At 40.5% G+C, this 16,135-nt stretch overlaps 2 protein-coding genes across 2 annotated transcripts; one reads left to right on the forward strand and one right to left on the reverse strand.

The window, feature by feature from the left end:
• Positions 1 to 1,445: 1,445 nt before the first annotated feature.
• Positions 1,446 to 12,029, reverse strand: bin2a (bridging integrator 2a). The gene is made up of 13 exons (XM_033629438.2): positions 11,783 to 12,029; positions 7,730 to 7,837; positions 7,558 to 7,638; positions 5,896 to 5,950; positions 5,722 to 5,816; positions 5,453 to 5,548; positions 5,204 to 5,311; positions 5,024 to 5,109; positions 4,868 to 4,943; positions 4,706 to 4,788; positions 2,389 to 2,986; positions 2,205 to 2,274; positions 1,446 to 2,081 (listed from the first exon to the last, which is right to left on the reverse strand). The coding sequence occupies exons 2-12, from the start codon at positions 7,811 to 7,813 to the stop codon at positions 2,221 to 2,223; spliced, it is 1,416 nt and encodes a 471-aa protein (XP_033485329.1). The 5' UTR covers positions 7,814 to 7,837; positions 11,783 to 12,029; the 3' UTR covers positions 1,446 to 2,081; positions 2,205 to 2,220.
• LOC117258479 (uncharacterized) lies at positions 10,148 to 14,298 on the forward strand. The gene is made up of 5 exons (XM_033629439.2): positions 10,148 to 10,371; positions 12,038 to 12,143; positions 12,390 to 12,496; positions 12,730 to 12,902; positions 12,991 to 14,298. The coding sequence occupies exons 1-5, from the start codon at positions 10,188 to 10,190 to the stop codon at positions 13,267 to 13,269; spliced, it is 849 nt and encodes a 282-aa protein (XP_033485330.1). The 5' UTR covers positions 10,148 to 10,187; the 3' UTR covers positions 13,270 to 14,298.
• The last annotated feature ends 1,837 nt before the right edge of the window (positions 14,299 to 16,135 follow it).

A 16,135-nucleotide genomic window follows, 5' to 3' on the forward strand; every position in this document is an offset into this window, starting at 1 on the left:
AAGGATTTAAAGGAGTCCAAAACTGCTTAAACCTGCAAAACATTAGCTTGAATGCTGTCATTGAAAAACGTCTGTATTCTGTGTTTCCTCTTGATCAGCTTCGTCACACATTCATACCCCTTTAACATGGAACAGGTTCCTTTAGGGGTCCCATACTTAAGTTTGAACCATTCGAGAATTTCCACCAATAAATAAATTGGCAAGGAACCCAAAGAGTTGGCTCTAAGTTGGAAACAAAAAACTGCACGTTTTCCTTGACCCGAAGAGCAAACTGTGATGTCATCAGTGTCATATTCTACAGGTTGGAAAGAAAGAGTTTGCAGGTAGTCACTGCAATCAGCCATCTTGCCACTAATCTTTACTCATGTTGTGCATTATGTAATGCCATCCGTTGATGACACATGCTTGATTACAATCCATCCATCCATCCATTTTTATCCACTTATCCGAGGCCAGGTCGCAGGGTCAGCAGCTAAGCAAAGCACCCCAGATGTCCCTCTCCCCAGCAGCACTTCCCTGCTCCTCCTGGGGGACCCTGAGGCTTTCCCAGACCAGATGAGATATGTAATCCCTCCAGCGTGTTCTGGGTCTGCCCCGGGGCCGGAATACCTCAAATGGAGCAGTGGCTCTACTCTGGATGTCCGAGCTCCTTACCCTATCTCCAAGGCTGAGCCCAGACCACCCTACGATGGAAACCGCTTGTTTCCGCGATCTCATTCTTTCAGTCACTACCCAGAGCTCATGACCATAGGTGAGGATTGGGACGTAGATGGACCAATAAATCGAAAACTTTGCTTTCTGGCTCAGCTTGATGACAATGATTAAGCTTAAAACTGGCTGAAATGCAGGATGGTTTGCTCAATAACACCGAGGTTCCAAGAATCCTGAACGTCATCAGTTCAAGAACCGGTGCTCATTTGGTGGACAGGAGGTATCAGTGCCACATTTGAGATCATATTTCAGAAGCACCTATAAACTCAATCAGCAAGTGGTTTCTGCATCCTGATTGTAACCATAATAAAAATCCTTGTTCCAGTTCAGGAAGTGAGAGACACTGGGTTCAATTGACCACAACACATTTCAGGAAGTTCACATAATGTCTTTTTCTTATAATAAATAAAGCACATTTCTATAATCTAACTACATATTCCGGTAAAGGCTGACCCCTCATAGCCAGACTATTCCCAACATTTAAACTCTGGAATTCAACTATGTGTTATTTAGACATTTGGTCCCAATTACTTTTTTTTAAACGCTTTAGATTAATGACTTTAAAAGCAGGAAGTCATATCTCTCTGCTTCTCCATTAATGTAGGTCATGTTGAGTTCACAGTGAAGTCATCTTGGAAATCTGGGCCAAGTGAGAGCTCACTGTTTTTGTCCCTGTCATTTTAAAACCTCCACTGGCAGAGAAGAAACCACAGCTGTTGACACCTTATTTAAAATTAAATTAAACAAGACAGAGGGATTTATTGTGTACACATTTCATGATCGTTTCTGTATGTCTACGTATGCATATTCAACAAATTAGCATAAACGCAATACAAAATATGATCATTGTTCGTAATTACAGGGAGTTTATCATCAGTGTATGTCTACAGTAATTAACATGTTCATGTTTTGTGCATGAAAAAGATCAAACATACTTACATTTAATTCAAACTGAAATGGGAAATGAAGTTCACAGCACAGTACATCTGCACACGGTGACCATACTGCAGTCAGTAAGAAAGTTTTCTTACAATGTAAACCTGTCAGCGCATTTCATTGTGTTCATACACATATAAAAAACTACTCTGATTTTAAAATGTTTGATGCAAAATATAATAAAATCTGTGGGATTAAGTCTGGTCCTCCTGTCATGTATCTATACTTTTGAAGGGATACTTAAGGCTATTACAAAAATATGACTTTACTCATACTCTGCACTGATTTCAATAAAAGATAAATAAGAAAACTAACTCCAACATGTCAATGCACAGTCCATCATTCATTCCCCCCCACACATGGACACTTCAGTGCGGCTGTCTCCACATTTTTTCTCTTGTGCAGCTGTTGATGTCAATCTCTCCTGTGCTTCTCTGGTTAAATCAACACATGGCAGACACAGATTTATAAAAAGCTCCGTCAAATACAGAAACAAGACAGAAGGGAATAAGAGCATTGATCATATGTGACAGATTTTTCATGAAAAACATACAAACCTAGAGTTTTAATACGCTAAACATCTGTGCTTTTTGAGTCCAGAGATGCCTGTGTTTCTGCAGGAGCATCCTAGATGGGACACAAAGACAAGTCAAGTTAAATAGGAGAGTCGGGACAGAAAACAATAGTGTACACACAGAGGAGGTGTGCATCACAAATTCCTCAGCTAATCAAATGACAGACCTTGTAAGGAATGCTCAGGTCCTTGGTGTCAGACTTCAACCCAGAAACTTCACCATTCTCCAGCCCGTTTGGTTTAGGAGTGTCGAGGTCGTCCTCTTCAATGTGCAGTGGGCCGTCATCTGCTGCAGACAGCTGAATCTCCAAGCTCACGGAATCACAGGAGTTGTTCAGTTCAGAGCTGCTGTCACTTGGTGGAGCTTTCTCACCGTCTCCCTTATTTTCAGATTCTGCAGGAGGCTTAGGCTCAGACTTCTCTTCTTTCCTGCCCTTCTCCTCTTCCACCTGGTTGCTGCCTTCTCCTGAGTTCAGCTCATTTCTAGCTGCAGCATCTTCTTGTGCAGGAGAACTGGGGGTCTCACTGTGGCTTGATCCTGCATCCAGGTCCCTGGACTCAGAGACGGGGTCCTCCGGAAGAGGTGGCTGTGGGGTAACTGCAAGGATGCTGCTCTCTCTGGACAGAGTGCTGTGGCGAGGTTTGTCCGGGGACCTGAAGCTAAACCTCTGGCTCGGTCTAGGACTGTAGCTCTTGTGGAAATCAGAGAAGCTGGATTTCCAGGCCTTAGGGGACATCAGAGTTCGTCTCTTGAGGGAGCCATACCTGGAATAGTTTTGCAAGAGTAATCAGACAAAAAGCAAGGGAAATTAATATTTTGCTCCTATCCTCAAATGGAGACATATTCATCATAAAATAAAGGTTCATTGGAGAGCACTTTGTCTGTGGGATGTATAGCATCCAAGGCATCATCAGCATGAAAATATAACAAGTAATATAGTAAATATTACAGCTTTGGATCCAAAGTGAAACGTTTTGGCCATAAACATGGAATAATGGCAAAGAAGATTTTTGTGGCTGCAAAAAACAACCCTGTAAACTAGGCCTGGGCAGTATCAAGGTATTATGGTATACTGTAATATCTATACACAGTTTCTGTAGGCAATACGACAAGATTTTAATATTGGTTCTAGTTTCTGGTAGGTAAACAGTCAGTGTGGAGAGGCAAGACACATTGGCTGAAATGCAATCTCGGAACCAGTCAACTATGATGAAAGTTGGCTTTATATTAGCTTTTTTAAAAAAGTATCTGCATTCATATGCAGATGGGTTTTTTGGTTTTTTTAGAGATTAGCTTCAATGAGTGGCGCAGGGAAGAGGAAGTCTTGCCCTAGTTATCCACTGGCTGATATTGTCCCTTGCCCCCAGAGGCTTTATTGTCGTCAGACTGAAAGCCATTGGGTTCCAAGACTGCCAAATCCTGAAGGTAAGTTCTTTCTAATACTGTAAGAAATATAGATGCTCCTCTCTCTATTAAACTGACACAGAGATGCTGCATTGAGGCAATGTAATACACAGCACACACCACCAGAGGTCAGTCTCTACTAGCGAAACAGGCAACTGAGCTGAGAAAGATGGCAATTGCAAGTGGTGGGGATAACGTTACAGGACTCTGTCCCTGTTTAAGAGTATTGCTACATTTAACTTTGTCTTGATATGGCTTCTTCCAACTACAAAAGCAGTTTATTAGCCACATAATTTTATTCAAGACATCTCTGTACAGCCCACTGATGTGTCGGAATCTGCGGCAACAAGTCTCATTGGGTCCTCCAGCAAGAAGAGCGCTTATTTCCTATCTAGTCATCATTCTGTAGCCCATAAGAAACCCAGCAAGACTTGTCTAAGCAGTAGCCTAGACAATGACATCTTGGCCAGTCAGAAGTGACCAAATCTGGATGAGAGGGTGGAGCTCTGACTGAGGAGCAAAGGACACCACCAGCAAACAGCCTGTCACTCAAAGCCCCCGTCCTTAGATATACATAACTTTAAACCTTAATAAAACACAAACAGGTGAGTCATATAAAAATTCACCCCCTGAACAGTTGCATGAGGGGGTAAATTAGCAACAGAGACCAGTACCAGGCTGTAAACATGTTTATTTCTGCTGTAAAGTTGCGCATTTTACCATGGGGGGTCTGTGAGGATAGCCTCAAGTGGCCATTCAAAGAGCTGCAGCTTTTGGCACTTCCTTGTTGGCTTCATTTTTCAGCCCAAGAGGTTGCCACTCAATAATTATCTTTAGAAACCGTATATCCCCATAAACTATCAGGAAGGTATGAAGGTGTGACAAAACAGATACCGCCGAAGCCCACTGTCTGTTTGGAATTAGAAGAAGAGACTTGCAGCTAATTTACAGTGTGACCTGCATAAAGTTTAGCAGAGCTTCAACTGTCATGAGTAGACGATACCATTTTAAGGTAAACTATTCCCCCCAAACTGCCGACTATTAAAGCATAATGTCTTAAGATAAGAAGAAAAACATACCGTTGCATTCCCTTCAGAGCAAACACTTTGTCCGGATGCTGAGCCTGCAGCTCTTTTATCACGTTCTGTAGATCAAGGTTGAGCTGAAAGAAAAAAGGATTGGTAAAAAAACTATTTTATAAGAATGAATATTGTGTGCCAACTTATTTCAGAAAAACATACCGTACTCATTTCCTTGTAGAAGATGTCTCGTAAACTTGACACAGCTGAGAAGACTGTCACAAAGCATCCAATACGGCTAAGAAGGAAGAAGAAATATCAGAATGTTAAAAACATGTGCACCCTCACATCTCATATGATAATAGGAAATATTCAGACCTTTCATAGAGCACAGGCAGCTCCTCTTTTAACTCAGTGTTGATGCCTTCGTAGACACTTTTGGCAGCATTCATCTCCTCTTCTGCCTGCAGAGTAAATTCATCTCAAGATTTATTTATTGAGCAAATAAAGGTTGAAATACATTAGCATAAAAGAGATGTGCATGTCATCATTAGTAACCTTGTGTATCTTGACATCATCCCTCTTCTTAGCAGTCTGCAGTGCCTCCAGGTGGTGAAGGGAAGAGTCGTAGTCCACCAGTTTTCTTCCCCTCTTGGCTACTTTCTCCTGCAGATTGAGAAGACCCAGATATAATATGTGTGTGTGCATGTGTGAGCTGCTTGTGTGTGTTTCTGGGATTTTGTGTGTTTACTCTCAGGCCTTTTTTTGTCTGTCTGGCTTCTGTTTACCTTCTTCCTCTTGTCTTACCCTGACATCTGGGAATTGGCTCACGTAGGACTCCATGGTGCGTACGGCCTGGTCTAATAGCTTCACCTCCAAGTCATTCCACAGGAGGTCCTCTCCCTTATTAAAAGGCGCAGCATAAATATTGCATTAATTATGTATGAAGAGAAGGAGAGAGAACGCGTTTTGTTCCCCTGGCAATCCTGCTGCTTTTGCACTTGTAAAACACAAATGTGCAGTGGTAGATCAGGAGCTGCTCTGGGTTTGATGTTATCACTGATGTTCATACAGACCTCTACAATGGCTCCTAAATCTTCCTCTCCAGCCCAGTCAGTTTCATAAGCATCATACAGAGACTGGGAAAGGCGCCTCGAAGCTTCACGCATGTCTGTAACAAGCAGAATTGTCTGTATGAGGCCTGCAGAGGACACAAATCTACAGCTCTGAAGTATATAACACATTTTCACCTCTCACTGCATTGATGTAGTTCCTCATATCCTTGTATATCCGGTTCCCATCAGTCTGCAAATAGACAAAAGGTTTGCACGATTATTTGTCATTTAGATTTATGACTTCAATGATGTTTGATCTCTGAGTAAAGTCAATAAATTATCCCAGTGTTTGCATGCACAGTCGAGACAGCAGTGGAAATGTTTAGGTTTAAAGGGACAGTTCAACCCAAATCAGAAATACACATTGTTCCTCTTACCTGTAGTGCTGTTTATCAGTCTAGATTGTTTTGGTGTGGATTGCAGAGTGTTGGAGATATCAGCCGTAGAGATGTCTGCCTTCTCTTCAGTATAATGGAAGTAGATGGCACTCAGTGTGTTGTGCTCAAAGTGCCAAGAAATACATTTGAAAACCTCAACAGCAATGTCTCTTTACAGAAACCATGACCTGGTTCCTAAAGATAATCCACAGGCTTTGTTGTGAGCAGTTTCATGTAGGTGCTATTTTATTTCTACCAAACTACACGGTCCAACTCTATTGTTGCACAGAAGGAAGTGTGCATCTACTCATGGCCAAGAGATTCGTTGTCATGATAGCACAAGATGTAAACATTAGTGGCGTCCTCATTTCTACAACAGCCTATTATCCCAAAAACAAATCCCCTCTTCTCCAAAGTTCCATTTCTCTGAAAGCACTCAATCCCTAAAGCTAGTTTCATTCAAAACCCTCTACAACAAAGGTCAAGTGCTGGCTAAAAGCACACCAGAGCTGTACCCACTCTTAGCTTAATGCGTTCAAACTTTTAAGGGGTATTAGTGTAAGTGTATTGGTGTACGTATACCTCAGTATATGTACTGTGGTATGTGTATAGTGGTATGTCTATTGTAGAAGATGTATTGTGAGATATGTTGTGATGTTTGTGTTGTGGTATATGTACTGTGGTATGTGTATATATGTGTGTGTATGTTGTAATATGTGGATTGTGGTTTATGTATTTCATTGTGCCTTCCATGTTTGCAGTGTATTGTGGTTTAAACTGTATATTTTAAATAACATTTTAGGTCTACATGTAAAGGAGTTGAAAATTAGCAATAGCTATAAACTCAAGATTGGGTTGTCTTACTGCAGGTAGTGTGTGTTTCAGAATAATGGAACTTCGGAACAATGGGATAACGGCTGTTGGTCCACAAGGGCATTTTTCTGACTAACAGGAGAATTTTAGGCCATTGGAAGAATGGGCAGTCCTTGAGTAGATGTATGCTTCCTTCTACGTCGTGGTACGGTTAGTGGATGTAGTTTACTAGAAAGAAAATAGTTCCTACATGAAACTGCTCATAACAAGGTCTGTGGATTATCTTGAGTAACCAGGTCATGATTTCTGCAAAGAGACATTACCGTTGAGTTTTTTTAAATGTATTTTTTTGGCCCTTTAAGCACCACAAGCTGAGTGACATCTAGTTCCATTATGTTAGAGAGAAGGCAGACATCTCTACAGCCGATATCTCCAACACTCTGCAACTCACACCGAAAAAATGTAGACTGATAAGCAGTTCTACAGATAAGAGAAAAAATATGCACTTTTGATTTTGGGTTGAACTGTTCCTTTAACTGGGAGTCTCACACACACATTAAAGTAACTCCATATGTATTATTTTCTCCCATAGCGGCAAGATGATTACCTGCTGGTCATTAAACTGCTGGAGAAAATGTTCAAACTGGTCGTCTTTGCTCTCCACTGTCTTCCCCAGCTTTTGCAGCACCTGCAGAAAAAAGAAAATACCTCAGAGCAACAGCTACTTAAATAAGTTCTCTCTCTTGTTATCTGGGAAACAAGAACTTGCACACTGTTACCTTTTCTTTGCTTCTGCTCAGCTGTCTTTGGACTTTTTTAGCAAAGTCACCAGAGTTGCCCTTTGGACTCGCGCTCTCGGCCATGTTTTGTTTCGACTGTGTTTATTCCTGATGATAAAGGGAAACAGAGAGGAAATGTTAATATTTAATGTACAACACGCTTGCACCGTGTCAGATAGATAGATAGATAGATAGATAGATAGATAGATAGATAGGTATTTATTTAATTCAAATAGTTCTTAATCTGTTTTCTCATCTTTCAGCCTGTCTCTGTTCTGTTGTAACTCATGACTTGACTTTTTCATAGGAGTATTTATAATAGTATTTAAATGTAATGATATTAGATGAGGTGGCAAAAACAGGGAAAGTGAAGCACATCTCAATATCCTCTTTATGTTCACCTCAGTGAGCAAAGTAGTAAAAAAGAAGTCCTCATGTTGCCTCCAGAAGCCTCTCAGCAGTGATGGAAAATGTATTCGGAACATTTACTCAAGCGATAATGCACCACGCTATAAAAATATTGCATTACAGGTAAAACTCCTGCATTCAAACTCAAGTAAAAAGTTTATTTTCCAGGAAGTTTTTATGCAGCAGAATGGCTCCTGTCAGAGTTTAGTTTGAGGCTACATATTCAATGTTAATTTGCTTTTAATCATTTATTCAAATAATATGTCAGTGTGGGTTTTCTCCAAGTACTCCGGCTTCCTCCCACAGTCCAAAGACATGCAGGTTAATTGGTGACTCTAAATTGTCTGTAGGTGTGAATGTGAGTGTGAATGGTTGTCTGTCTCAGGTCACCAGACTATCACAGACTATCTCTGTGATAGTCTGGTGACCTGTCCAGGGTGTACCCCGCCTCTTGCCCAGTGTCAGCTGGGATAGGCTCCAGCACCCTTTTATAGCAGCATTTTATTGCTGTAGCTGGTGGAGGTGAAGCTCAGTTGACTTCCGTCTATACTGCTGTGTGGTTGAATCTGTTCTAAAGTTCATATATTGTAGCTCCTGATATGTTTTGTTCGTAAAATTACATTTATAAAGTTGTCTAACTAGCTATAGCTGTAAAATGTTTCCCTCTAAAACATACATTCATTACATTTCATTTACAAATTTGAGGTACTTGCACTTAAGTATTTTTATTTTATACAATATACAACTTTATACTGCAACTACACTACAATTGAAAGGGAGATATTGTTCTTTTGACATTTATTTGACAGCATTAGTTACTGTCAGTGTTTGGAAGGTTACTTTTGACATGTAATGGGCTACAAATTGCTAATTACCTTGTAAAAAAGGAAAAAAGTAATGTAACTATTTTAATGACTTCATCAAAGTAATGTAACTGATAACATTTGATTGCTTTTTGATTACTTTTCAAACAAATGTTTAGTTGTGGAAAAGATTTAAAGCAACAGAATGCTTTTGTAGTCTATGGGCTTTTTACCAAAAAGAATATATTTGGATATCAGCCTTTTGAAATCACCAACATTTTGATTGGTGAATGTAGTTAAATTACATTTGAATGAATGAATTACTTTATTTTAAACCAAAATAAAAACTAAAAAACAACACAAGACAAAGATAACAGTGTACAAAAAGGGGGCAGAAGTAAAATTTAAATCTATCTACCCCTTTTTTACATTTCTTCTTTTAACACATATATTATTTTAACAAATTCCCAAATCTATTTACAACTAATATACAACTATTCCCACCTATTTACCACCCAATTAAATGAATAAGTAATAAACCCAGTTTATTTACAGTCCACATACTACCCAGTGTTACAAAAGAAATATGGACCCCCTCTGACACAACCTTTCCTTGTCTATTTATCTGCCAAAAATATCTGTTTTGTGTAGTTTTTAATTTTTTTTCTCAGTACTAAGTGATTATAATTACGTAACTTCATTAAATGTAAATAGTTACTACCCAACAGTGGTTACTGTTACTTTTCAGATTAAGATTTTACACACAAACATGTAATAATCTCACAAATTATTACATGATACATATGTCACCTTATCACCGCCTCACAATAGTAAAATGCTATTTACACATCAATGCTTCAGTTAGAATAATCTAATAATATCATATTTAATACTAAAACACTCACAGGGGCTTTTTTATTGCAGTTGAGTTCGACACTTTTATTCAAGTTCATTTTCAATGCAGGACTTTAACTTGTAATGGAGTCTTTTTTTTTTTTTTACAGAGTGTTATGAAATATATTAATGTTTAATAAAGGCTGTGAATACCTCCTCCATTACTGAGTAGAAGTATTAAGTAGAAGAAAATTAAACCTCTGCCCCTGTGTGACCTGTGGAGGCTTCCTGCATCAGCTGTAGAGGTGGAACCACACTAATCCTCTCATAACTACACTACCCAGAGTTCCCTGCGAACAGGCCACTCCCATCAGTAGAATGGCAGCGATGAACTTTAACCAGAGTGTTTATGTATGTGTTTTTGTCGGAGGAGTGGCTCTATGACAAACTATCAGATCCCCGCGCTGTTCGCCGACCTGCAGGACATGATCATGGGGAGCACGCTGGCCAAATGTGCCGTCACCGACCTGGGCATCCAGTGGGCCGGCTGGGCCCTGGCTGCTGCCTTCAGGACCGAGAAGTTTTATGATCTGGCAGGTAATGAACAACACTGGTGATCATTTCCCTTTGTGAGTGCTGACTGAAGGCCATGTGCCGACTGGTTTTGCAGCCTGACTTGTTTTGCAGAGCAACTGAATTGGCGTTAACTCAATTTGATAGAACAGCGAAACACATTTAAACGAGATCAAACAGCCTTCACTAAACCATAAATCAGATATGAGTTGTAATTTAATTTGGAAAAAAAATGTTTTTGCTGTGCACTCACACATTGAACTGTCATCATTATAAAACCTGTTATCTAAAGCTTTGTTGTGAAACACCAGAGAGCTCCTCCTTCATCTTAAGAAGTTCCAATCAGCTTAACGTAATGGTCCTGTGTCAGCAGGGGCGTACAGAGGGATCCTGGGGCCCTCTTTTCAAACCACACAGGGGCCCCAATCATCAATGCACACAGACAGTCTCCCTACAAGTAACTGCTGCTACTAAGTCTCACTTTTGCATTTGTAAAAAATGTTTCACCTCTAGTTCAAACTGCCTGAACATGATTTACAACAGGGGTGGGCTATATACCAATGATAATCAATGTACTGCAGCTTGTTCCACTTGGGATGTATAAAATATATCCTGAGCACAGAGTATAAATTGTCATGTCATTTATTAAGCCACCGGCACAAACATGATATGTTACACACACAGTCTGATAGTGTGAGCAGGCGAGGCGAGTGTTTTTGACTTTGCAGGGCTCCAAACAGCAACCATTAAATTGCATTTTTGCAACCATGGAGCACCAGTGCAACTCAGAAATATTATTAATATATGAACTGGAGAGTTGTTACCTAGGTTCATGCTCACAGTGAATAAATCCTCATATTTAACGGTATTGCTGCAATGGTTTAACGTTCCGCTAACTGCTAATACTTAACTGTTGACAGGAGCTTCAAGTACACGACAAATTCTGTCCTGAGATGAGCCAGGTGCTTCACAATAAAAGCACCAGTGGTTCCACTCTGATTTATTTTATTATAAAAATACATAATTTAACTTTAATAAAGCAGCACTTTAAAAAAAAAGTTTTTATAATTATTTTTTTTTTTATTAACTTTATTGTATCGCCTAAAAATACTGTGATATTATGTCCTCTAGAGCGGAAACAGTTTGTCAGCCGGTCAACAGAAAAGTTACCGGCAACTTTTTTTTTTTTTTTTTTTGGATAATTGAGTTTCTTTTATGGCTATTTCCTTGCAAAAATAAACTAAACATTACTCAGAAGTAAGAGATTAAACTGAGAAATGAAATTAAACTGAGTTTAATAAGGTGATTGACACTCGTGACAAGTTCTGAGCCTAAAAAGTTGAGTATACGAGCAATGACAAAGTCAGGGGTGCCTTCAGGCTTAAAGTTAGACAACTACCAAATCATTCGTTACATGTAGAACAGTGCAGCTTACCTGTCGACACAAATGACTGATTTCTTTCACAATTTCCCAAATGAATCACCTTGACACTTCTCTTTGACTCGTCCTCTCCTGGTTTTCCCCGTGCGCTATGCTCCTGGATATTTTACCCTTGAACTTTGGAACCAATCGTCTGCAGTATCCTGGGTAAAAGATTTATTGAACACGCCTTACTGTGCAACAGGTAGAGCCATCCGCTGTGCCCATGTCTCAACACACCCACTCACTCTGTCTTTTTTACTCTCCCAGGATCGGGCACTTTTATACTACTTGCCCACCTGAGTCGTATCTGGGGAGGAGCCAGTCATGTCCGTCAGAAGGTGCAGACTGGGTTGGTGACAGCATGGGGACTCAGGTAAGTTAAGGCAGTGTTGACCCCCGTTGTTCAACACCAGGTGACATTCCCTGCTGCACAGTTAAATAAAACTCCAGCAGAGGAATGCTGATTTTATCCTCTTGCATTGAAACCTGCAGAGTTTGAGTTATGGAGGGTCCTTGGCGAGGTCAGGGAAGGAACTAATGGATGTGAAACCTTAGAGTCAGGTTAATGAATAATGCCTGTGGTTAATGTGAGTGGACGTTAACCATGTTCTCTCCGCAGGCTGGGTACATTCCTCTTCATGCGGATCTTGAAGGACGGTCATGATCGCAGGTTCAACAATGTCAGAGACAGCCCAGGGACTTTCTTTGTATATTGGAGTATTCAAGGTACTTTGCAGAGATGTGAACACCCTCTTCTCATTGCTGTAGTCCTTGACCAACTCAGCACCCAAGTGAAGGGAGGGTTGCATGTATAAATCACTGTCAGGTGCCTAGCTTAGTATGCATTTATTCCAGGTACTGCAGAAGCTGTTGGTTACTGTAAATTGAATGCATTTAGTTTATGGTGGTATTAAGGCAAGGTTGGTTAAATATGATTCATTTTTTCCTCTTTCTCCCAGCCGTATGGGTATTTATGACCCTCCTGCCCACCCTCATGCTGAACAGTGAGAAGCGAGATGTGCCTCTGGGAATGAGGGACTACATTGGCTGGACTATTTGGGGCCTTGGCTTCGCTGCTGAGGCTATTGCTGACCAGCAGAAATGGCTTTTCAAGCGTGACCCAGATAATGCTGTAAGTTAGCAGGCCTCATGCTGTGCAACCCTTAATGCATCATTCACTCAGTGTAACTATACTGTCCAATTTGCTCTTGTGCCTCCAGGGGAAATTCATCCAGAGTGGGCTGTGGGCTTACAGCAGACATCCGAACTATTTTGGAGAGATCCTGCAATGGTCTGGCCTCTGGCTCTCTGCCTCATCAGTGATGGAGGGTTCCCAGTATCTGAGTGTGGCATCACCTCTCTTCGTCTGGTTCCTGCTGCGTTACGTCAGCGGTATCCCCATCCTGGAGAAGCAGGCCATGAAGAAGTGGGGGTCTGACCCAGGCTTCCAGGACTACATCAAGAACACTCCTCTGCTCTGGCCATGGCCTAAATTTTGATGTAACAATGAACAGTGATGAACATTTTCTCAACCGCTGTACCAATAATTGCCTCACACAAAGAACATACGCACATTCAAGTCACTGTATACGACACTTAGGACATTTTTAGAGCAGCAACCCACTATAGGCTATGTAACAGTTTAATGGAGGAATGGCGTCCTGTGCAAAGAATGAAATCATACTCCTCCTGTGTTTGTTGTAGTCCGAGTTTTTCTGTTCTTGTTTTGGCAGACTGTCCAGCAGCATGTGCATGTAAGTGCATGTAATTCCCTGTGTGTGTGTGTGTGTGTGTCTCACTGGCATTTTCAAACACAAGTACACAAATCAGTTTCACTATAACTCGCAGTATTCTCAGACAAAGCACTTGTCTTTATCTGGACACATTTTCCCCACAAATACAATATGCTAATAACACAAGCCTATGGCATTTTACATTGTATAAATTAGCCTAGCGGCGAGCAGAGATTTCCTCTTTTCATATGAAGCCAGGGACAACTGCAACATTTAACAAAGGGAACATTATAAAATCTGGCTTCAGCTTCTGCTCACCAGTCTGTTCTTTATCAATTCCCCTATTGATTTCTGATCAGTTTTCTGTGTGGGAAAGGAGTAAGCCAGCACAAGGCAACTATTTTCTTACCTTAGAGTCTGGCCACAGTGTAGCTGCCTGGTGCTAATGTTCTTTCAACAGGATATTTACCCTCTAAAAGGGTGCTGCCTTCAGGGAGGCCATGGCACTCGTGTGTAGTTTCAAATATATGACAGTATTGGAATTTAAACCCCTGTTGCTCAGACAGCTGTTTTCAGCACATTACTGGTGTTTCCACCAGTTTGAGATGATCATTACAAGCAGCACTGTTGTCATCTGTCTTGGTGAAATGAAGCTCTTGGACCGTTTCTTCCTCACCATCATGACTCCTTTTGGCATGTTTCTTTCCAGTAGTAAAGACATGAGTTTGACGTCATTATTTCACAACGCTCAACTATCAGAAAATGGCATCAATAAAAGGAACTGATAAGCATGGATATGTGATATCTCAAACAATTTAAAACCAGTTCTTGATTCCCATCCCTGCTCATACAGGGGTTACCTCTTAATGCTTCCCCTTTAGTTTAACACTATTAGCTTTGTCAGTGCTGTTCACGCTGTGAGCACTGTTAGCCGCCAGCTGAGATGTTGTTGAGATCTGTGTACAGACAATCTCAGCTCAGACTCCGGATCATAAATGTGCTCTGAATGTTGTTAACAGTGTTCTGAGACATAAGATTTTAAATGAGTTACGTGATTTTCCTGTCACTTTGTACTTCTTTGTAATTCTGTAAAATACATTCCAATACATTACACCAAGTCTTTACATATAAATCTCTCTGTGGTGTGTCGTTATTGAGAGCTAAGGAAGTGCACTGTAGTCAAGACTATGAAGCTCACCTCTCAGTCTCTAAATTTAAAAGGTTGAGTATTTCTACTGATTCTTAGTTGTGTGATTGTAGAATCAAAAATTAAGGTGTGAATGGTATCTTAAAGGTCCAGCCTGAAGGATTTAGCAGCATCTCGTGTAAGGTTGCGAAACTGAAACTTTGCCAATGAGATCTACAGTGTCTGATGCAAAAATGCGAGTGGCCCGATCTAGAGCTAGTGCTTGATTTGTAATTTGTTATAAGCCAACATTCTAAGGTAACATAAACATATTTTTGTGTCAGGTAATGGACATAGATGTTAATGAAAACATGGTTATGAATATTATGGACTTCTGCCAAAACGTGCCCCTAAATTCAACACACTGTACCTTTAACTGGTGGTTTGAAATGTGAACGAGGCCATCAGTGTCAAACTGGCCCTTGTAACTCAACAAAGGAGACACACTAGAACTGTCGGTGTGCTTCATCATAACTTGTGTGACTTTTTTGTACATTTCTGAATCCAATCATCACTTCCACTTCACTCAGTTATTGTCCAGTCATGTGGAAATGAAAAGAGGCAGTGTGAACTTTTCCCTCCAGCTTTTATATTTCTTTCATTTTGTGTGTACAACCAAGTGCAACACTATGAATCCTTTCCAGGAGAGACTGTCTGAAAAGAAGAGCATTTATCCATGTATAAACAGTGTTGTTTTTCCCCTCCTGGTCACTCTTTCCAGTGTGGACTGTTCACAGTAATTAACACTTTTTTTTCCAACATGGTCAGGCATAAGTTTAACTCAACATTTACACTGCTGTCCTGACAACTCCTCCCAGGCAGTTTAAGACCCATTCACACCATGACAAGAGTGAAATCTCTCAACAGCTAGATGCACTGGCATCCCACAAGTAACCTCAACCGTTTTCAAGGTGGATGACCTAACCTACAAAAGGTTAATGCCAATGACTTCCAGTCTGTCTCTGTAAGAGGGGAAAGCAAGTGTTGTCTTTGACTTGGCTTCTAAAAGAACGGATATTTTTAGGTTAAAATTTACAAATGGATGCAGTGCAGATCACAGTAGAGCCTTACACAATAGGACATTTAAATATGTGTGAACTTCAACCATAAAATCACCTTGCCGCCCCCCACCTCAGAGCATTTAAGGGTGACTTCTGTATTTTTCAACCTGGACCTCAAATGTAACCAGAAAGGGCACGTGTGCACCATCATCTAATTTTTGCCACTGACTGGCTCAGATGATTATTTTAAGTGTCTGACAACATTGTGGAAGGGATTGCTAAAAAACAGACCTTTTTAAAGAGAGTAAAAAGACTTTTTGTTTAACCAGAAACAGCCTGTAATCACTGCTGGCAAACCCACCAGGCCCTATTTAAATAAAGTTATATGTGTATACAGAGGCAGCATATTTTCACATCTAACTAGGCAAATTAAAAGTTTATTTCA

Source organism: Epinephelus lanceolatus, chromosome 8 (assembly GCF_041903045.1).
Source record: "Epinephelus lanceolatus isolate andai-2023 chromosome 8, ASM4190304v1, whole genome shotgun sequence".
NCBI classification, from domain to species: Eukaryota; Metazoa; Chordata; class Actinopteri; order Perciformes; family Serranidae; genus Epinephelus; species Epinephelus lanceolatus.

Excerpts from the sequence above, each read along its gene's own strand:
- bin2a (XM_033629438.2), bottom strand. The coding sequence starts at position 7,813 with ATGGCCGAGAGCGCGAGTCCAAAGGGCAACTCTGGTGACTTTGCTAAA. Across the intron at positions 7,639-7,729 it reads TGAGCAGAAGCAAAGAAAAG|GTGCTGCAAAAGCTGGGGAA; the intron begins GTAACAGTGTGC and ends TTTTTTCTGCAG. Across the intron at positions 2,275-2,388 it reads ACCTGAGCATTCCTTACAAG|GATGCTCCTGCAGAAACACA; the intron begins GTCTGTCATTTG and ends TGTCCCATCTAG.
- LOC117258479 (XM_033629439.2), top strand. The coding sequence starts at position 10,188 with ATGTGTTTTTGTCGGAGGAGTGGCTCTATGACAAACTATCAGATCCCC. Across the intron at positions 12,144-12,389 it reads GTGACAGCATGGGGACTCAG|GCTGGGTACATTCCTCTTCA; the intron begins GTAAGTTAAGGC and ends TTCTCTCCGCAG. Across the intron at positions 12,903-12,990 it reads AGCGTGACCCAGATAATGCT|GGGAAATTCATCCAGAGTGG; the intron begins GTAAGTTAGCAG and ends TTGTGCCTCCAG.